Source organism: Herpailurus yagouaroundi, unplaced genomic scaffold (assembly GCF_014898765.1).
Source record: "Herpailurus yagouaroundi ecotype Mexico unplaced genomic scaffold, PumYag 163, whole genome shotgun sequence".
Taxonomy (NCBI): Eukaryota; Metazoa; Chordata; class Mammalia; order Carnivora; family Felidae; genus Herpailurus; species Herpailurus yagouaroundi.
In genome coordinates, this window is record NW_024412404.1 from 30,866,151 (window position 1) to 30,888,882 (window position 22,732).

The 22,732-nt window shown below is 41.9% G+C and overlaps 1 protein-coding gene across 7 annotated transcripts in view; it reads right to left on the bottom strand.

Moving 5' to 3' along the window:
- Positions 1-2,803: 2,803 nt before the first annotated feature.
- PANK1 (pantothenate kinase 1) overlaps positions 2,804-22,732 on the bottom strand; it is a 103,852-nt gene continuing 83,923 nt past the window's right edge. For 3 of the 7 annotated variants that reach the window (XM_040485833.1, XM_040485834.1, XM_040485835.1), the window contains 5 exons: positions 19,456-19,709; positions 14,325-14,501; positions 13,689-13,812; positions 9,302-9,427; positions 2,804-4,270 (listed from right to left, as the gene is read on the bottom strand). In XM_040485833.1, the coding sequence (XP_040341767.1) occupies positions 4,211-4,270; positions 9,302-9,427; positions 13,689-13,812; positions 14,325-14,501; positions 19,456-19,709 (741 nt within the window). In that variant the 3' untranslated portion in view covers positions 2,804-4,210. The remainder of the gene's footprint in view (positions 4,271-9,301; positions 9,428-13,688; positions 13,813-14,324; positions 14,502-19,455; positions 19,710-22,732) is intronic. The other 4 variants (XM_040485829.1, XM_040485831.1, XM_040485830.1 and 1 more) reach the window with 2 other exon arrangements.

The following is a 22,732-nucleotide window of genomic DNA, read 5'->3' on the forward strand; positions in this document are numbered from 1 at the left end:
TAAATAGATGGAGTGAATAACGAGCACCTGGTAGACCCAGTAGAATACGGGCATTAGTTCAATTTTCCTCACAAATTTGGGGTCGTCTTCTGATCATTGGGAGCAAAAGAGCCTTCTCTCCAAACAGTTCTCACAAGTTATGGAGTTAATGGTGATCAGTGGTGTTGAAATCTTCCTAATCACTAAATGGAATCATAGCAGGGTTGTAGCTATTAGCAGCCTTTGCCCTGTGGGGAATTTCTCAAGAGCTTATATAACCCTCTTAGTTACAGAGAAACGTGGTCCACTAAGCAGCTATTGCATGAGGTCCGACACAACAGAGGAACTGAAGCAAACATGAGAATAAAATGGTGCTCTATATTCAAAAGCATAATAACTGGTTTACTCCTTTACCTCAGTCACACATTTTGCTCTGTTACCACTTTGAAGTCAGATTAATTCTAGTTTCACTTGACTTGAAACCCTTTGATGGCTCGGCCCTGACTACAGAAAACACTAGAATCTTTAGCATGCAATACAACCCTTTCCATAATCTGGCTGATTTCCTCTCTCCTGGTGTCTGGTTTCTCTGGCACTACCCAGGCTCTAGCTGAAGCAAACAGCTTCTAGTTCCCTGAAAAACCCAACTGTTTCTTCTCTCAATGCTTCTCTCACCCTACTCTCTCCGCTTGGGAAGCCCTGCTCTCCCCCCTCCCCGCCCTGGCCCACTCAAGTGGTCTGTACTCACTGGTTGGGACTCTATGAAAACTTCTTGAGCCGCCTCCTCTAGGAGAAGTGACTAGTTCCTCCTTCAGATGCAGCCCTCTCCCCTCACGTACAGACCTCATATTGGGCCTGGCCCACACCTACTCCTGAAATTGCATTTCCTGTCGCTCTTCCCATTGTTTACACACACTGGAATCCTTGCAGCTCCTCAAAACCTCCATTCTCATTTGCCAGGAGTAAAAAATGTTCTCCCAGGGATTCACACGGTGTGTTCCCGACTTCATCTGACCCCACTCAAACATCACCTTGGAGGAGAGGTTGTCTTTGACCACTCTACCAACGATGTTTTTCCCCTTCCGCTTTCTAAATGGAACTACCCCCTCTCTCGCCCTTTACCTCACCTCATTTTCTCTTTGTAGTACTGATCTACCATTATTTATTTAGTGATTATCTATCTGTCTGTCTTCCTTCTGGAATGTAAGCTCTGGGAGGGTAGGTTTTTGTTTTGTTCTCTGTTGTAAATATTGTGAATGACACCCGTGACACTTTTTGACACAAATTGGTCTGAGACTTATCTCCCTTGCAGAACAGCAGGAGTTATAGCCAATTCCTGTTGGTTTCCTCAGCTCCTTCCTGGCGCAAAGTGGCTTCTTATTCCCTGTATGACTGGATGAGGTCAAGCACAAATTACCGGAAATAACAGTTCCCATGAAGGGGACTCTGGATCTGTGTATGCTACCTAAGCTGAAGAATACACCTATATTTCCACAATTCCTTTATCTAAAACTCCTGGCACCAGATGTTTTTCAAAATTCAGAATTGTTCACTACTTAACATCCCTAGTAGGGTCTGGGGTGGTACCCTGTAATCGAACATATCAGTAGCTTTGCAACAAAACATGAGGAGTCCTACAGAGTGTGGTGAATAATCCTGAAGTCAGCTTTGTCTGTCAAGTGAGTTATCAAGATACATTTTAAGAGTTTGGAGTTTTGGAATTGCGGACACAGGGCTAGCACATGGACATGTACTAGCATAGGAAGATCTGTATCTCTGTGCTACAATGGGCTCCCCACATTCTAGAAGATTAGATACCACTGATATCACATGTTGGTTTAAGACATCTGTTCTTCTCTTCCCAGTACAGCTAACATGTCCTATGTGCCAGCCTTTGTGCTAAGCTCTTTAGATATGGAGGTAAAAACTGTATGCCCCATTTTATGAACAAGGAAACCAGGGTTTAGAGAGAGGGTTTAGTGGCTTACCCACACAGCTAACCAATGGCCAAGCTAGATCCACACTGAAGCTGAATTACAATCAAAAGCCGTGCTCCAGAACACCTGACCGTCCTGAATGCATACAGTTCAGGATAAAAATTCCTCAGTCTTGTCAAGTTTCTTTTCAATGTTGAGCCAAAGGAAAGTGTCTATGATTCAAGTGAATATAAAAATCCTTGAGCTACGAGTTTCTCATTATAAAAAAAAGGCTGGCTGGCTATATGTAGCCTACATTTGTCGATATTTGTATAATGGAATAATTGATTTCCTCAGCTAAACTAATGTTTTACACATTTGCAGTGAAAGATCAAGTGATTCCAGATAATTAAAAAATTATATAATTATACTAACTTGCCCTGATTTCTTCTGCAGAACCATAATCCAAGGTCTGCTATTCCCTGACAGAGGAGTGTAGGATTGATTGAGGAGAATAATAAAAAAAAAAAGGCACTAATGTAGCTAATATGTACATTTTTACATTTATCTTTTTCAAGAACATCTTAGTTGCTTGAATTTTTTAAAGCCAGGTGAAAGTTGATAAGATGTATTTGTGATGACCAAATGTTGAAATTTGGGGGCAGGGGGAACTACCAAAGATAGTAATGATATTCTGGCAATGAATCAGTTGTATAAGAACAATAAAGCTATTAAAAAAAAATCCCTGCTTAGAGCTACAAGCTTCAACTGAAGACACCCTTATGTGAAAGCCTCAAATTATGAGATGAAGAGTAGCTAAAATACAACACACACTCATTTTATGGCACAAAAGCAGATAATATGAACATGACGATTAAGAAATGAAAATAACATATACACTAAACACATCACAACAGAAACAGGCTTTATTTCAACCAGACAAGTGAATACTTCAGTTAACATCGAGTTCTCCAAGACGTGAAGATATGGCAATTAAAGATGGTGCTCAGGAGGCAGAGAAGGAAAGATTCACCACGGAGTAATCATAGTGCCTGCAAAGATCCCTTTCAACAATATGCTCAGTTCAAAAGATTAATCAGTTCTAAGTCATTAGACCTCATGCGTTTCAATATTTGTACAAGACTCTCATTTGAAAGTTACCCATCGGTGCCAATGACATCTTTCAAAAAAGAAAAAAATATGTATAGATAGATCAGTACCATGATTTTTTTAATATTAGAAACTGAGATTGAAATGCAGTTTTCAGTTTGAAATACTTCAAATCAAAAAAGTATTATTTAAGATGGCTTGTTACAAAGCTCCTATGTATATACGTGTACAAAACAAATAGGTGTTATTACCTGACACGTCAACCCATGACTTCTCCCCCATCTCCCAATGTGAACGGTTAATCTACTGGGAGACCTCACCCAGGAAGTTCCAATGTCCTGCATAAGGATTTGCTGCCACTCATATGGTGGGTATGAATGAGGACAGTTCATCAGAGAACACAATTTAATATAACCTAACGTAAAGTAAATCCAACAAAACACTGTATATTCATTGTATATCATTTTCAACTTTTGCCTGACTCATAAAATCCATGAACGCTTTCGATCTCGTGCTTCACTCTTAGTGAGCTGATCAGCCCCTTCATTGGTACAATTACATTAAAGAAAGGTATTGGAGAGGAGAGGGAGTCATCTGACGACAGAAACAGGGGGAAGGACTCTCTTTCTCCATGAGACATTCAAACAGAAAAAAACAAGACAAAAAAAAGGTAAAGAAACAAACAAACAAAATAGTGTTCACAGTAAAGCATGCCAGATTTGTAGTTTCATTTGAAACCAACAGCAAATCATGAAACGTCATGATGAATATAAGTAAAGGTAAGATCTCCTAGAGTAATTACTAAATGAAGTTAAAATTACCACACTGATCAGTAAACCCCAGAAGAAAAATAAACAGCACTTACACTTCGGGTCCTTCTTAAACCTCATACAACTTTTCAAGGTTAATGCATAAAATTCATAGGTTTGGCCTCTCTGCACAAATGTGTGTGTGTGTGTGTGTGTGTGTGTGTGTGTGTTTTAAAAATACAGTATACAGAAAAAACTCTTGTATTCCCCATTTTGAATCATAAGCTCAAAACCCAAGAGTAAAAGATCAGCTAGAACGATTTTAAATTATTTACAAATCCAGCAGGTTCATCTGCCATAATGGCTTGGCTTCCGTCCCATAGCGACATCTACCTTCTCCAGCGACAGGTCTCAGGTCTCTGGTCTCACAGAAGGCTCTTCTATCCACTGTCATCACTACTGGTCATCAGTCATCTTGAACAGTTCCAGCAGGGCCCCAACAGCTCCGAAATAACCCTACAAAAGCAATGGGGAAACTTGTGCACGGTTATCTCTAAACAGCCGGATACCTCCTGTTTTTCATAATTCTGGGAATGCTGCCCCCTAATGTTGTAGATAAGAAAAACTTCAAACCTGAACCCTGCCATGCACAGTAGAACAATAGTAATAATATTAGAAGATACACCTGTTTTTCTTTTTTTTTTTAATGTTTATTTATTTTTGAGAGAGAGAGACAGAGTGCGAGTGGGGGAGGGACAGAGAAAGAGAGGGAGACACTGAATCCGAAGCAGGCTCTGGGTTCCGAGCCGTCAGCACAGAGCCCGATGCGGGGCTTGAACTCACAAGACTTGGGATCATTGCCTGAGCCGAAGTCAGACGCTTAACTGACTGAGCCACCCAGACGCCCTGTATACCTGGTTTTCTATATTCAGTAAATTAGCTGATGTCAATAAAGTGCTTAGGAAAATGTCTGGCACTTCGTGTGTACTACATGAGTGCTGGAATTGTTAGTGTTACAATTATAAGTGTTAGTGTTTTAATTCTTGCCATGGCAAAATTCATTATTATTACCCGATGAGAAATGGAAGGTAATAAAGTAAATTTCCCTTTCAGCGTCATACGCTTGTGCCAGGGCTCAACCCCAAGCCTGTCTGACTTCAAGGTTGTGTCTCACAGGAGAGAACGCTAAGCGTGCCTCATAGATCTCGGAATGGCATCTAAATCAGCCCGAGATTCACTTTGCTCACCCGGAAAATAAAAGCCCATGTTTTTGTGAAAATGAGAGGAAATGAAAAATAAAAATTTTGAGAGAACTTGGTTTCCAAAAGGTAGAAGGCTCCACTCGTGTTGCTGAGTCAACGGTCACCAGTGGAAATGGGAGGCAACGTGCCAGGGGTAATACTACATGGTAGGATCCCTGCTTCTGCTACCACCAGCTAACATTTCTTGAGGTTTCATAATGTGCTAAAAATTGTTCTTAGAAAAATTTTTTTTAGTGTTTATTTATTTCTGAGGGAGACAGAGCACGAATGGGGGAGGGGCAGAGAGAGAGGGAGACACAGAATCCAAGCAGGCTCCAGGCTCTGAGCTGTCCTGTCAGCACAGGGCCGAGGCAGGGCTCGAACTCACAAACGGCGAGATCATGACCTGAGTAGAAGTCAGACACTTAACTGAACCACCCAGACGTCCCCAAAATTGTTCTTCTAAAAAAAGTTTTAAAAAATGTTTATGTATTTTTGAGAGAGACAGAGAGAGAGAGTATGAGTGGGGGAGGGACAGAGAGAGAGGGAAACAAAGAATCCCAAGCAGGTTCCACACTGTCGGCGCAAATTGCAACATGGGGCTCGAACCAACCAATAGTGAGATCATGACCTGAGCTAAAATTGGATGTTCAACTGACTAAGCCACCCAGGCACTCCTACGCTAAAAATTGTTCTAAGCACTTTACACGAATTTACTCATTCAATCTTCACAATAACTTTATGAGATAAATATTATTATCATCCCATTTTATGAAGAGTCACACAAAGATGGAGACGTACAGTTATTGTCTAAGTTCTCCTAGTCAGTTAAGATGCTGTGCTCTTAACTGCTCAGCTGACTACTTCTCAATCCTACTAGTGGAACGAATGAGAAGGAGTGAATGAGGACCCCTGAGGCAGGGCAGGAAAATCACCTCACCAGCACCTCCCAAAAGTTCTCTCTCCACAGTGTCCTCCAGGAAGGCCTAGCCTAAGCCAGAGTGAATTTAAGAATGCAGAGAATTTTCTGAGAGATATTTACAAGGGACTATAAAAATGCCCCACTTTCATTGGCCATAAAGACTAAGTTACAATATGTGCGTAACAAAGCAAAGCCGTAGTCCACAGAGGCCTAGGATTGTACAAACTAATACAGGCGACTACATTTTCACCTACAGAAATGACTTTCCCCAAAATGATGGATCTCACTCCCTATTTTACCACCAACTAACACCCATGTGCCTTGTAGATGGCTTTTAATTCCTGGTGGCTTGCAGGGTTTGTTTTCTGCCTTAGTTGAAGAGAATCTGGACTTAGGGTTGCCAGATAAAATACAGATAAATGCCAGATAAAATAACTGTGTCCTGTGTTTTTAATCACTAAATATGGCAACTCTAGCTGAACTAGAACAGTGGTTTTCTTTTTTCATTTTAATTGCCTTTTTATTTTATTTTATTTTATTATTTTTTTTTATTTTAAAAAAAAAATTTTTTTTTCAACGTTTTTAATTTTATTTTTGGGACAGAGAGAGACAGAGCATGAACGGGGGAGGGGCAGAGAGAGAGGGAGACACAGAATCGGAAACAGGCTCCAGGCTCCGAGCCATCAGCCCAGAGCCTGACGCGGGGCTCAAACTCACGGACCGTGAGATCGTGACCTGGCTGAAGTCGGACGCTTAACCGACTGCGCCACCCAGGCGCCCCTTTAATTGCCTTTTTAAAGCTGAGGTGCTTTCTTCTTTTTCAAACAAAACCTTAGGTGGAAACGATAAACAAGCAGATAAAAAGGGAGCTGCTCTGGTTGGAGGGGGAGGGGGGTAAAAGTTCTCAGACTCTATTCCCCCAAAGTTCTATCACTCCATGCTATAGGTCGGCAGAAAAAACAAAAAACAAAAAAACCGGCTTTCTTTAGTATTAAGTTCTGTCACTAAGCCTTAAGTCTTTCCTAGTTAAATTCTTATTGTTTTAGCTGCTTTAAGAAAACAAAATATGGGCTTAGAAAACTGTAAGTAACTTATAAATGCATCAGCGCCTTTTCAAATAAATAATTCAGTTTGGAGATGAGAAAAATGCCACAGTACTTATTCATTACAAGTTTGCAATATTGGTTCTCTCAAAGTTTTTTCTGGTACAATATACCCCAGGGATTAGGTACCTCCTGTGATAAATAAACTGTCGCTCTCTATAATATTGATTTTATTTTATTTTTAAGTTTATTTATTTCGAGACAGAGCGAGCACAAACAGGGGAGGGGCAGAGAGAAGGAGAGACAGAATCCCAAGCAGGCTCCATGCCATCTGCCATCAGTGCAGAGCCTGATGCGGGCCTCAAACTCGTGAACTGTGAGATCACGACCTGAGCAGAGATCAAGATCAAGAGTTGGACACTTAACCGACTGCGCCACCCAGGCGCCCCTTAAAGTACTGATTTTAAAGGTGGTGGTGGAGGAAGTGGGCAAAAGAGAGGGAGGTCCCTCGCTTACTGTTAGAAACCTCTGATGTATAGAAGTATAGAAACTCCATATAAGGGACTCTCTGAATTAACTGATCTCCGCTTCCTATGCAAACAGGTTGCTAATGCCTAGGGACACCAGCCTCTCTGGGCCACCAGGCTGCCCTGAGGAGCCCTGGCACTTCCGTTCCTGCCAGCAGAGTTGTCTGTTTGCCAAGAGTCAGCTGTGTTTATCCTCAGATTTGTTTAGGACACTTTTATTGTTAATGTCGTAATCTAATTTAATTATGTATCATCTAAACCAATAAAAAGAGTACAAAATAAATGGACACTTCTATGAAAATCCAGTTAAATTCTCAAAAAAAAATATTTTTAATGTTTAGTTTTGAGAGAGAGACAGAGAGAGAGAGAGAGACAGAGTGTGAGCAGGGGAGGGGCAGAGAGAGAGGGAGACACAGAAGGTGAGGCAGGCTCTGGGCTCCCAGCTGTCAGCACAGAGTCCAACGTGGGGCTTGAACCCATGAACCGTGAGATCGTGACCTGAGCTGAAGTTGGATGCTTAACCAACTGAGCCACCCAGGAACCCCCAGTTAAATTCTTGAAAAAGACTGAAAAAAGGAGTCACAAACCTCTCTACGTAGGTGGATACGAAATATGAAAGGTTGAGGAGAAAATCTAGGATTATGCAAACAAATTGCTTCATAAATATCTTTAATTTCTTAATCCATTTTAAAGACACAGATCAGGGGTGCCTGGGTGGCGCAGTCGGTTAAGCGTCTGACTTCAGCCAGGTCACGATCTCGCGGTCCGTGAGTTCGAGCCCCGCGTCGGGCTCTGGGCTGATGGCTCAGAGCCTGGAGCCTGTTTCCGATTCTGTGTCTCCCTCTCTCTCTGACCCTCCCCTGTTCATGCTCTGTCTCTCTCTGTCCCAAAAAAAAATAAATAAACGTTGAAAAAAAAAATTAAAAAAAAAAAAAAAGACACAGATCAGACATCAAAGAAGCTATATAATACTTGTGGATTATGAAAAAAAGGATAATAGCAGGGCGCCTGGGTGGCTCAGTCGGTTAAGCCTCCGACTTCAGCCCAGATCATGATCTCATGGTTCATGGATTCGAGCCTCCAATTGGGCTCTGCGCTGCGAGTGCAGAGCCTGCTTGGGATTCTCTCTCTCTCTTTCTTTCTCAAAATAAAGAAATAAACTTAAAAAAAAAAACAGAAAGCAAAACAGCAGAGTTCCAATCAGCAGAAATCCATGCTCCAGTTCCAATCCATGCTCAAAATAAACCTTGGTCCTACACTGAAAAATTTGTGAGTGAATGAACATTTATACATTTTTATATTAAAATGGTTAAAGTAGAGAGATATTTTTTAATGATTACCCATTTTACCTGATTTTTAAAATTATTACTAACCAACTACAAGTCCTGATTGTTGGAGAAGAAAGCTTCCATTTTACATATAGTTCTTCTTTATCCTTTGTCTAAGTGCAAAGTTTTGTTTTTTTTTTTTTTAATTTTTTTTTTTTAACGTTTATTTATTTTTTTGGGACAGAGAGAGACAGAGCATGAACGGGGGAGGGGCAGAGAGAGAGGGAGACACAGAATCAGAAACAGGCTCCAGGCTCTGAGCCATTAGCCCAGAGCCTGACGCGGGGCTCGAACTCACGGACCGCGAGATCGTGACCTGGCTGAAGTCGGACGCTCAACCGACTGCGCCACCCAGGCGCCCCTAAGTGCAAAGTTTAAATGGCAAGTCTATTTGACCAATTTTAAAACGGAGGGACTCACTCGAAAGTTAGACAACACCCAATACACTCCACGCAGGATGACTAAGTCCATGTAGACTTGACCTACCTCGTGTTCCAAAAACAGAGCTTTTAGCTGTCCTTTGGACCAAAAATCCATTGCATATGCTAGCAGTTTCATGGAGATCATATTGATTCTGAGAAAATTCCCAACAAACACAACTCTGTCAATATTCTGGAAAAAAAATTAAAGGAAAACAATGAAATGATAGTATAAAAGTAGCATGTAGCAAAGACCCAGTGTTCCATACTCCATGTGCTCCCAGGACCTTCAACAGTGAATTTTTTTTTTTTAATTTTTTTTTTCAATGTTTATTTATTTTTGGGACAGAGAGAGACAGAGCATGAACGGGGGAGGGGCAGAGAGAGAGGGAGACACAGAATCGGAAACAGGCTCCAGGCTCCGAGCCATCAGCCCAGAGCCCGACGCGGGGCTCTAACTCACGGACCGCGAGATCGTGACCTGGCTGAAGTCGGACGCTTAACCGACTGCGCCACCCAGGCGCCCCAACAGTGAATTTTTTTAAGTGAAATTATTTCAACATTTCCGAGAGGAAGTTGAACAAACGTCATAGCGCGTTCCACAAGAATGAGAGGGTGGGATTCTGGTTGGGCGAGGCAGAGACCTCTATTGGGCTTGTTTGCAGGTATTATGTTAGATTGACTTAGGTCTGATATGAAATTCAGCTACCAACACACATATATAAAATTGTAATTGGAGTCTAATTCAGCTAAATTTGCTTATGCATTCCTCCAATCCCTCAAATTCCAGCTATAAATTATTATTATAACCAATTCATAAATAAAACGGCAATGGTATTATTATTCATCCAACAGGTTTGCCCCATTTGCTCTGTACCAAACACCAGGAATACAAAAAGAAACAACTCCCAGTCTCTACCCTTAGGATGTATGGTGGACTATCCTGTTTGGTCAGCATGTGGGTTAAAATATGGAAAAGAAAAATATGCTTGTAGCTTTGGTGACATGGATGTGGATTTGCATTCTGCACACACACTTAACACTGAGCTCAGCCTGACTACCATGCAGAAGCTGGTCACTACCACTCATTCACAGAGCCAGTTGCTATGGTCACTTATGTCAAATGGAAGAGAGTCTTGGAAGCTGACATTATTTTCTGTTCAGTCTATCAGGAATAATCAGGATCTAGGAACATGGCCTCTTAACCGTCTCCAGTTTTGACAGTGTAAGTTGATGAGCCCATTAATTATGGTGAAAATTTTCCATGGGTGGACGGGTGGGAGGTGGTTTTAATAAGCTTCCACAAATAACAATGGTAGCTACAAACTGCTCAGACTGAGATGCGACAAGAAACACTCAAAGTAAGAAACTCAGATTAAAGAAGAATTTAATGAAATTTAGGAGTTCTGCCTTTTCACCTAAAACAAGGAAGTCCAACCAAAGCCCCAGTCCTGCATTACTCTGGTAATGAGCTAGAAGGAACACAATGACAATAAAAGCTGATGGACAGTCCTCATTTCAAATAAATTCCAAGTGGGTCAAAGATATGACTATGAAAAAAAAAAAAAAAAAGAAAGAAAGAAAGACTAGAGAAAATCTCAGGAAGTTAGTTAAAAAAAATAATGCTGACGGGGCACCTGGGTGGCTCAGTTGGTTAAGCATCTGACTCTTGATTTCTACTCAGGTCATGATCTCACGGTTGGTGAGACTGAGCCTCGAGTTGGGCCTGCGCTGACAGCACAGAGCCTGCTTGGGACTCTCCCTCTCCTTCTGCCCCTCCCCCACTCAGGTGCATGCTGGCTCTCTTGCTCTCTCTCCCTCCCTCAAAATAAGTAAGTAAACATTTATAAAAAAATAAAAATAACATTGCAGTAGGAAAGATATAACACTCACATGTATTCTCATGTAACAAAGCAAGAGGCAATATTCCCGGATGTGCATATTGAAGTATATGAGGTAGGCTGATATAACGTCTGGTATTTGCTTTTAAATATTTTAGCAAAACAGAGAGGAGGAACAAAAGGAGGAGAGAGGAGCAGAGGGAGGAGGAAGAAGAAAACAGACAAGGTGTGTGTGGCAAAGTCTTGATAACTGTTGAGTCTGGTTAATAGATATAAGGAGGTTCTTTATACCATTCTACTCCTTTACGTAGGCTTACCAATTTTCATAATGAAAAGTTGATAAACAATCAAAGCAAGACATACAATAATATGTAAAGCGTGAATTGTATGAGGTGAGATTATATCTCAATAAAAGTGTTGTTAAAAAAAAAAGAATGTTGTAGAGTTTGCTGCCTTTGGAAGGAAATGTTTCTCCTTTATTGCATACAAGATAGAATAAAACCCCAAAAGTGGAGAACAATGGCTACCTCTAGTAAGGCTAACATTTCCAGATGGAAATGGAAATTTCCAGGTAGAAATACTTACTCACTTCCTCATATACCCTTTCGGTGTCTTTAGAACTCTGTGTCATGTGCTTTTTTTTTTTTTTTTAATGTTTCTTTTTGAGAGAGAGAGAGAGAGCATGCGTGCGCACGGGTGCATGAGCAAGGGAGGGGCAGAAAGAGAGGGGGCAGAGGATCCAAAGCGGCCTCCGTGCTGACAGCAGAAAGCCTGATGGGGGGCTTGAACTCACGAACTATGGGATCATGACCTGAGCCCAAGTCCGACGCTGGGTCCGAGGCACCCAGGCGCCCCATGTGTTTGTATTTTCTATCCAATAATATGAATAAAAAGTTTGATGTTGATGGAGAAGCATTTTACAGGATTCCAATAATCACAGCAAAAATATTTTAGAATCTGTAAACGTGGTGCCCCTCTATGAAGCAGCTGAGTTCAAGGGCTCTCCACTCTGTGACTCCAGCACGCTAAGCAATGACTGAAGAGCTCACACTATGGCTCTGACAGGAAACCCTGCTGCCACTTTGTGGTGTGCCCACAGGGAGCCTGCACTGGCAGGTCACCAGCTAATAAAGCCCTTGCCCAAGGTCACTGGGTGGGTGATTCCTCTCATCGGCCATACTTAAAACAAAAACCCACCATTTTTGCTACACTCCAACAATAAATGGTAGGAAATTGAGATCAAGAGTGAAAGATAAAACCAGTCGACCTCCCCCTAAAGTGATTATGATTTCTGTAAAAAGACCTGCTGGCTCACTCAAAGTGCATGGAAAGCAGGGGAAAGGGCATCTATGACCCTGTGGGGCAGGGACATTGCCATCCAGCTGACCTTTGTGAGTATGTGAGGACAGCCCACTACACACATACTGGTCAGGCTTTGTTTGGCTACCTAGAAAAAACTCCCTTTAAAGGTTAAGGTCAAAAAATAAATCCTCTGTTAAAATGAGTCCCATGACTGCAGTGGACTTTGAAAGGCACATGGCTGGAATACATTCTTCCTTTCCACTTCAGCCTTGCATTTAAACTCCTGGCCTTTCATTTAAACTCCATCTCAGACAGGGACTTAAAAAAGTTGTGACCCTGAGCCACAGACCAGTGGCATATTCTATTCAAAGTTGTAACCCCAGAGCTCAAAGGCCGGGCTGGCACCACCCGTCATAAAGATCACCTCTTACCGTGTTTAAAACCCCACTGTTCAACTAGGAGGGGACAGGGGCTGGTTTCTGCAGTACCTGTAATGTTCTATTCCTTGATCTGAGTGGTGGTTATACAGGTGTGTGAAAATTCAAGCTGTACACTTAGGATTTGACTGTCTTCTGTATGTATTTCTATTAAAATTATATTTTTAAGAACTCTATCACGGATGCGACTGTGATTCTTTAATATAACTTCTATTACCCGTTGCATGTTACATGTTCCTAACCCCTTTCTTGTCTTCCTAACACAACTCAGTGGGAGCCATGCTACTTTACAGGTCTCGTCTTTCAGAAAAGAGTTATATTTTCCTGCAGGAATTCTGCAGTGTTTCAAATCATGTTACCAAAACTTTGTCTGTCACCAGCTCCACCCCTTTTTGTGCCCGGGGCTCTGGCTGGCCTCGGCCGTAGCAAGCTCTCTATGCTTTGATAGCCCTGTACAATGCTGCTTGAACTCCATGCCACAAGGCAACACTGTAAAGAAGCTGAAAGCAGAGAGAATATCAACTATTGCAAGTGGAACACTTTACCTGCAGTTATTTGCAAGGATGCACAGTCTTTCCCTCACATTTCAGTAGGTACGTGGTAATAATGATGGTCAGAGAGGCTATGGTATGTGTGGTAAATTTTACCTGGTTTCCAGGATTAGATGGCTTACCATTTATTATCCAGTGCCTCTTAAAAATAAGACACATACTCCTTTCCATTTCCCAAAACACACCCCTCACGTTCTACAAGATGTGATTAGGACAAAGGGCAGGATCCCAAGGATCTACAATTTTGTAAGGGTCAACAGGTTTGCACTGCTAAAGATGATGTGTATGAATGACACAAGTCTTTCTCTGGGTTAAGGCCTTACCTCATTCAACGCACACATCCGAGCAATGGAGCCAATGTTGTTGGTGATGGTGACCAGTGTGGCTCGGGCGAGGTCTTCCTTGCTGATGGAATCTCGCTTTTCCTTACTCATCATGTTGCCAAAGCTATGTTGGAAATATTAGCGAGAGTGTTCAAAATCATCCTCAGGCAGGTCCCACGCTTTCACCAAAGTACTGTGGAAAGCCTTATGAATAACTGTTCAAGTTCAAATGACCTGATTTGGCTACCATGGTTTACAAGCAGACAGGATTACGATATGAATGGTTGGCTGCCCTTTTTTTTTTTTTTTTTTTTAAATAGGGGCAAAGTAGCATGACTATTAATGGGAAAAAAATTTTTTTTAATGCTCTCTAGATATATTGACAAGAATGGAACAGGGGAAACTGTTGCAGTTTTCCAGAACCTTCTTTCAAAGCTGCCCTATTTTAAGCACAAGCATCAAAGGCTAAACATCTCAGTGCTTTCTAAAGGGTGGGAGATCAAGTCTGAGCTCCAATAACCATAGATACTTGCACCAGGCTGGTGGGTTGACATTTTTAAAAATAACTAAGTGAATGGCCAGGGTGGAGAGGTTGCCTTGTTTACACACTATGGCTCCTAGCTACTTCGTCTCTACCTTGATGCTACAGCGGATCCTTGAAGGCCAAATCGTTCATAGTCTCCTCCGTAAATGTCCTTCACCAGCTTATCAACATTGGTGCTGTCGCCTTTAGCTGCCATTTCCAGAGCTTCTTCAAAGGTCTCACAACCAGTCAGCAAGCAACATAGGCCTAGGAATGTTCCACCTCCAAGACTGAAGGAACAATAAGGTTTATTTTTAAATTTTACTTTAAGATATGCCCATCCGAGTCCCCAACTACAACAAGGTCACTAATACGGGTTAATAAAAACAGAAGAAAAACAAAGGGGCACTTGAATTTTGTGGAGGGTGCAACATAGCTCGAGGGTAGATTGGATTAAAAAAAAAAAAAAAAAGGGCAGAGGCTAAAAAGAAACACCAAGGAAAACTTGCCCCTGAATTGAAGAATAAAACCAGAGAAAGACTTTCACTGATTTCCGTTGTGAGACCTTCAGCTAGCCACTAACCTAAGAATCTCACTGAGTCTTCTCACCTATAAAATGGGGCGAATCAGGATCTCTCTTATGTAAGTGGTCTGAAAGCAGCAAATAACCAGAGAAATGACTGCTATGAAAAAAAAAGTGTAGCTTCATACAAATACTTGGAAAAAGAAACCTTGTGTACACAAAGTTCACAAGTGCAGAGCCAGACTGACCTAGGGTTGTGAGGAAAAGCCTGCCCAGAAGCTGTTATCTTTTACCTTGACCTCTAGCAGACATAATCTCATTGAACCTTCTTAGAAATTTCAAAACGGAAACCACTGATGGCTCACATACTGGATTTTTTTCTGGTAGACTCTGGAAAAGGTTATTAATATTTTACTTACTACCCAGTAGTCAAAAATTGTAACAAAGGTCATAAAACAGTTTCAACGCTCAGCTATGTTTTAAAAGCTTTCAGTCGTTTTGGGGAAAAGTCTTCTAAAATAGTCTCTTTAGACAAAATTAGAAACTAATTATGGTAGTTGAGAATGAATTTAGTTGCGTCTTAATGTCAAAGTTACGTGACAGAAAGAGAAGCAGGCTTGGAGTGGAGCTATCACCAGTGACCTCCGGGCAGGGAAAGAGGCACTGACCCTGGCCTGGGTTTCACTCTACCACGTAGACGAGCAAATGCAGAAGAGTCAATTGCTTATGTCAGTTTTGTCCTCAAGCTCCACGAGCTGCTAGCCCTGGGAAGCCCATGTGTGTTTGGGTACTGGCTTTTTAATTCTAAGAGAAAATTCAAGTGGAGGTGAAGGTTATTTTAAATTTAAATTTGAAGCAAGAAACTCTAGGGGAAACTCTATTTTCTGTCAATAACTGTCGACAAGAAGGTGCCAGATTATAGACAGGCACACAGTTCTTTAAGTTGTATCTAAAACAAAACTGTATGTGATATTTCTTAAATAGTGATTCTTACAAAAATACATACTTGATTGAAACTATAGCTCCTTGTGGAAAATTATGTAGCTAGGCACCACCAGAGGCAGCTACCCACACTGAAGGTACAGTAGCAGGAGGAAATAAAGATCTCATGGACATCCCTGCCTTGGCAAGTCCGTCACAGTAGACATTTGGATTTCCTCTAAGAAAACTTATTTACATTTAACACGGCGTGGCACACACCTTGTCGGTTTCAGTCTGCCCTCCAAAGCTAGTATATTTTAGTGGGGACAATTTTTGGTTTGCGTGCCATCTGGATTTGTCTCTGTATGTTTTTAAGTCATTTCTCATGCTTCTAGCTGCTTTCATCCATGCTAATAACCTTTCTTTGAACATCAGGTATTGCTGTCAATCAAGGCAGTCAACAACCTACTCTCAATCTAGGCAACCGGAGACATTGGCGGACTTAGAAAGAAGGCAATACGTCAACTGATGTGTTGGTATGAGTGGACACGGACGAGTGCTTTGTGTGGCTGGAAGATGACCCGTGGCTCCAGACAAAGCATCGGGGCTGCGTGGGGAAAGCGAGCATGCATGTGCGTCGCTGGCACGCTGCAGATGGGAGGAAAGGACGCACAGTCGCAGAAGAGCACTTTATTAATATCCTCAACCTGCTAACCAGGATTTAATCAAAGTGATTCTCTCGCTCATGATCAGGTACATCAGTTTGTTTCCATAGACACGGTAAGACCCTCAGCAAACTGGACACAAAAACATACTGCCAGGGAGCAGCTGTTGAATAGCATCATCATCATTTTTTTTTTTTTTTCCAAAAACCAACAACCTTGTAGTGAGGGATTTTAGGGAAAAGGAGAAGAAACCTTCAATTACTGAGGGCTTGTGCCCTTAAAATAGATTCCAGAACAATGAGATGAGCTGCGCTATTACTTTCACCTAAGTTCCAAAATTCTTTACATTCCCCTTTTAATAATCCGCACATTCCAACAATGTCAGCTGTAAAGTCCTCTTTTTTCTTTAGCTTCTACAATAAAATTGGAGTAGTGTCAATAGAACAAAAAGGGGGTCACTACCTCATCTAGGGTGTGATAAAATTACACATAACATGAAACGAACCATTTAAAATCGTATGCTTAAGGGGCGCCTGGGTGGCTCAGTCAGTTTAGCGTCCGACTTTGGCTCAGGTCATGATCTCGCAGTTTGTGAGTTTGAGCCCCATGTCCGGCTCTGTGTTGATCGCTCAGAGCCTGGAGCCTGCTTCGGATTCTGAGTTTCCCTCTCTCTCTGCCCCTCCCCTCTCTCTGTCTCTCTGTCTCTCTCTCAAAAATAAATAAACATTAAAAAAATAATAAAGTACTATAATGCTAACTAATTTGGATGTAAATTTAAAAAAATAAAAAATAAAATTAAAAAAAAATAATAAAGTCATATGCTTAAAAGAAACTGATCTCCTGTAATGATGTGGCTTCCTAAAAATAAAAATGTTTGAGAAAATAGAGTATAACATAATCACAAAAAACCTGGAGTTATAGCCACCAGTTCACGATAGCAGTAGTAAACTTAAAGCTGAAGCCATTTGCTTAGATCAGTGATTCCCAAAGTGTGTTTTACAAACTGACGTTCGTTGCCGACCATAATAGTTTATTTATATCGGTGCTTTTGTAACTTGGAAGCCTTTGGCAGAACAACTCTGGTTGGCCAAGGAGGAGCTGCAGCCCACAGAACTGATGTTTCCTTTCCTTCCCCTACCTGTGGCAGCCCTCGAAAGGGCTCTCTATGAACCTTCAGTCGGCTATAGCATGTTTCCAAAACTACTGGTCGAAAAGCATTTGCAGAGTAGCTTGGATATCCAGACAGGGTCTGTTGATGGTTGCAACACACCGGTCATTCATGGGCATTTACCAATAATGGGAATTCATGAGCATGATTACACATGTAGTAGAAGCCAAACACCACAATTAGCTCATTAGCAGCTGTTCAAGAAGATGACCTAGATTCCTGGAACTTCCAAGTTTGAGAAAATAGAATTGTGATTGTGATGCATGAATTTGCTAAGTGTTAATCAACGAAATTATAAATATCTCTAACTGAGGAGAAGTGTTTATTTAGCTTGTTACCTTGGGACTAGCTCCTACCAATCAAGGACTCCTTCTGGGAAGAAGTCTGTAGTTTCTTCAAAACTGTACTTGTATTAGGAGATCACTCTCTAAGGTAAAACCAGCTTGGCCAAAATATCCATTTGTCTTTGACACTCCTGACAGTCCTAATACAGTCGTGGGACAGCTGTGATTCTTCTGTGAGCAAGGAAGCTTAGTTCTGTATGCTCACTGAGAAAATGTGTGCCGAGTAGCGATTAACATTCGATATTCTGAACACAAGCAGGATTCAGTCGGAGTGTGTGTGTATGTGTGTGTGTGTGTGTGTGTATGTGTGTGTGTATATGTGTGTGTGTGCGCACGCACATGCCAGGGTTCCTCAACAGCAGTACTATTGACTTTTGGGGTTCAGCACCTTTTTGTTGTTGGGGGCTTCCCTGTGCTTTGTAGGATATTTAGCGGTGTCCCTGGCCTCTAGCCACTAGATGCCAGTCACACCCCACATCCGATTATGACAATCAAAAAAAAAAAAAAATGTCTCCAGACATTGCCCAAGTCTCCTGGAGGACTACATCTTCCCTTCCCCAGTGGTGAATCACACTGACTAATGCGGACCCATCACAGGGCAGAGAAATACGCCCGAAAAACAGTGCTCTTCTCCTAATGGGGAAGTAATAGTGGAGGATGTCAGCACTAGAAATGCCCATAGAAACAACCTAAGAAACAACCCCCTTTGTGGCACAAACAAGGGCACTGAGGCCCAGAGAAGTTCCACGATATCTTCATCTATTAACAACGACGGGTTTGATACCATGTCCAAAACCATGCATTCCACCTGGCACTGGTTCCTTAAGTTATTCCTCCAAAAACGGGTTCTGTGCTCCAATTGGTGGGAGAAACACTTCACACCGAATCCTTCACTTAGAAGTAAGAGAAACTTCCTAGATTTTGTTTACACTAGCATTTCTCAGAGATTTCTGACACTGGATTCTTTTGCCCCTGTTGAATCACTACGAACAGGAAGCTGGGCACAACTGCACTTGGGCGTGTGCGTGCGCTAAAAGCAAGGCATCCCGCCCAAGTGCAGCTGCGGCACTGTCTTCCCGTCAGTTGCACTTGCACAGTCCCTGTGCCCTGTGCCAACCATTCTGGCTTTCAGCTGGAACATTTAACTCAGGGTAAAAAAAAAAAACATTTTTTGTAAACCCAGTTTGCTTTACTGGTTGCAGTGGTGATTTATTTCAAGCCACGCATCCTGTGCCAGGCACCAAGGAAATTCCAAGAGAAGGTTTCTTCCGAAGCCCTCTCTGACCATCCCAAGCATCCTTTCTTCTGAATTCTACTCTCTTATTGTCCCTGCCATTCATTTGGCACTTAACATGGACTGCCTTCTGTTTGGTGTGTGCTAATCCTTCCCTCAACCTGACCAGTTTCCAGCAGGGTAAGGACTGTGTTTTATTCACCTTTATATAAAGCATCCTTCTACTATTTTAACGTATCATGCAATAAATCCTTTCTGGTTGGCTGAGGAGCGTAAGATCCTTCTTTTAAAAATGTACTCAGTACAAAGAATCTTTTTACAAACTGGTCTTCAAGAGAGACGCCTGGATTTAAGTACAGAAAGGTTCTTCTAGTAGAAACCATGTTTACCTGGTCCCTGTAACTCTTTTATAGTTGTCCTTGGAGTACACTGCTAGGATGCTGACACCCGAGCCCATGTTCACCAGCAACATAGGGTATGGGTTATCAAGGCAGTACGGCTTTTTTTGACACAATTCAGGATTCGTGGGATTTTCAAAATAGTAACATTCTGGCTTGCCATTGAAGCCAATGGAGTCGACGTAAAGCAGGCCCTGAATCAGACAGTCCAGTTCATCCAGTTTATGGAGCTGCAGGTCAGCAATCTGAAAGAGAACAAAACCTCATGAGAGAGGCTATGACCACTTCCGGGGAAGCCCCGTAGGCTTTTAGCTGGACTTAAAAATGTGTTATTAACAGTAAAAGCATGACAATATTTTTGAAACACTGAGTTGTGAAATCTGGTTGTAATTAGTCATTCTGCCAGAGAAGCACCTTGGCCGGACATCGTGTCTGCCCAGAGTGGGAAATGAGGGACAGGAAATTGCCTGCTTGCCGGGAAAGCATCCAATAGCATGTGTCATGGGTTGAACTGGTGGGCCCTGAAAGGTATGTTCATGTCCTAATTTTTAGAGCCTGTGACTGTTACCTGATTTTGAAAAAGGGTCTTTGCAGATGTCATTCAGTTAAGGATCCTGAGATGAAGAGAACATCCTGTATTATCTGAGTGGACTCTAAGTCCACTGCCGAGTTTCCTTATGAGACACACAGTAAAGAGCTGATGGCCAGAGGAGAAGGCCAGGTAAAGACAGAGGCAGAGATTGGAGTACTGCACTACAGGCCAACAAACGCCAACAGCCACCAGAAGCTGGAAGAGGCAAGGAACAGAATCTGCCCGAGAGCCTCTAAGGGAAGTGTGGTCCTGCCATCACCTTGATTTGGGTCATGTGGCCTCCAGAACTATGACTGAATCCATTTCTGTTGTCTTAAGCCACTACGTTTGGGATAATTTGTTACAGCAGCCACAGGAAACGAACAGAGCGCATCGCTAAGACCGGGGCTCCCCTGCAGGGCAGAGAGTGAGAATGTTCTGAGAGCAGAGAGAATCCCACACTTCTTTGACATGATGAGGTCCTTAGGGAGGCACAGCGAGCCTAGGAGCTGGAGACAAACACCTTTGAGCCTTCGAAATCCAGCTCTCCTTTCCCAGGCCTGGGCTTTGGAGTTTAGATAGACTTGGCTTTGAATTCTAGCTCTAACACTTAACTGAGGGATGTGGGGCAAGCTATTTAACTTGTCAAGCCTCAGGCTGCTTCTCTGTAAAATGGGGATGATATCCACTGTACAATGTTGTTGTAGAGATTTCATGATAATAATATATGTACAAAAGGCTCAAAAGATGTTGGCTATTTTATTAATAGTGGAGGTGGGGGGCGCCTGGGTGGCGCAGTCGGTTAAGCGTCCGACTTCAGCCAGGTCACGATCTCGCGGTCCGGGAGTTCGAGCCCCGCGTCAGGCTCTGGGCTGATGGCTCAGAGCCTGGAGCCTGTTTCCGATTGTGTCTCCCTCTCTCTCTGCCCCTCCCCCGTTCATGCTCTGTCTCTCTCTGTCCCAAAAATAAATAAACGTTGAAAAAAAAAATTAAAAAAAAAAAAAAAATAGTGGAGGTGGTCCTAAAGTGCCTTTTCATGCTCCTCTGAGACAAAAACTCCCATTCTCCCAGGTACAGGGGGAAAAAAGAAAATGGGAATGAGTTGGCTGTGGGGCAGGCTTAGGGGAGAATGGCTCCTTTGCATCCTCAAAAGTTTAATTCATGGCCCCCAAGAGTCGTATTATTGCTGGTCCATATGTCTCGGTTGAGGATAATTTTGCATGGACAAAAAAAGAAAGAGAAAGAAAGAAAGAAAGAAAGAAAGAAAGAAAGAAAGAAAGAAAGGAAGGAAGGAAGAAAGAAAAAATCTAATAATCATCAACATGAGTTGAGGATCATTTCCTATGGACTAAAAAAAAAAGAAAAAAGAAAATCTAAAAATCATCAATATGACACTGAACTAGTGAAAGAAGATAATTTGTCAGGTCTAACTTAAATTAAAAAATATATATATCTTTGGGGGGCTGCCTGGATGGCTCAGTCGGTTGAGCGTCCAACTTCGGCTCAGGTCACAGATTCACGGACTTCACTGTCTTTCTCTCAAAAAGATCAAGAAATAAAGATTAAAAAAATCTTTAAGAAAATAATACCTAGTGTTTATTGTGTATTACATGCTAAGAACTTGTAGTAGATCATTTAATTCTCAGGGAACCCAAAAGTAGGTATTTTATCCTTTATGATTAAGGCTCCCAGAGCTTAAATAACTTTCCCTCAGTGATACAGCTAGCAAACAGCTCCCAGTGACTCCCTGTTCTTCTGTTGTCTCCACAACGCAAAGTACTTCTGGGATCTGGAAACAACCTATACAAGTGCTGTACTTAGATATTTTGCCAGAAAGCCATCATTTTCATTATAAAAGTTAGCAGCTGGAGGAAAACTTTTGACTTCATATCACCCATCTGAATTTTCCCATTCAAGAAAACCCACTAAATCTATACCTATAGAGCAGAATTAGTTTGAACAGGTTACCAGCAAGGTGGTACAAGTTTTCTTATACGAAGAATTATTATTTTTTTTTAATCTAAAGATCTAATTGGCTTTGTTCGATGATTCATGAATTGGGCAGCATATCATCCAACAAGTAGAAAGGAGGTCCCCAGAAACAATCATCCTAAATGACACTTGCTGATAAAGTAAACCTATCTCATACATGATTCCAAACATTTCCTTTTTTTACCAAGTGAAAATTTGGGGTGTGATACAAGTAATCATATACGTTTTAAGGGGGTAATACTTTAGGTGGAAAACTACCTAGAGACCTGAAAAGATTGTATGACACATATGAAACCCCATGCTCTTCCGCTTAGAGCATTAACCACATCCGGGCTTTGTTTATGGTTCATCAGGTGCCCCTGAGCACAGTGCTCAAAGGCCTGTCCCATCGTAATTGTTTAATAAACATTTTTTCAATGGGACAGGGAAAGTTAGCGCTTCTTGGGTCAAACCAAACTGAAAAGTATCAATTTCATCAGCCAGTCTTGGGACAATAGGTTAACCTGCTTAAAAATTAATCAGAGGTCCATCAACCATATTGACAGCCATGCCCAGAGCCAACATCACAAACGTAGAGACACAGTGTGGCACAGCTTTTATGCTGTGGAAAAAGAAAAACCTCAAGGCAAATAAACTAAGCACATACAAACTTTGATCTGAAAGAAAACATCGTTATCTCATTCTTCCCATCAAAATCATTTTCGG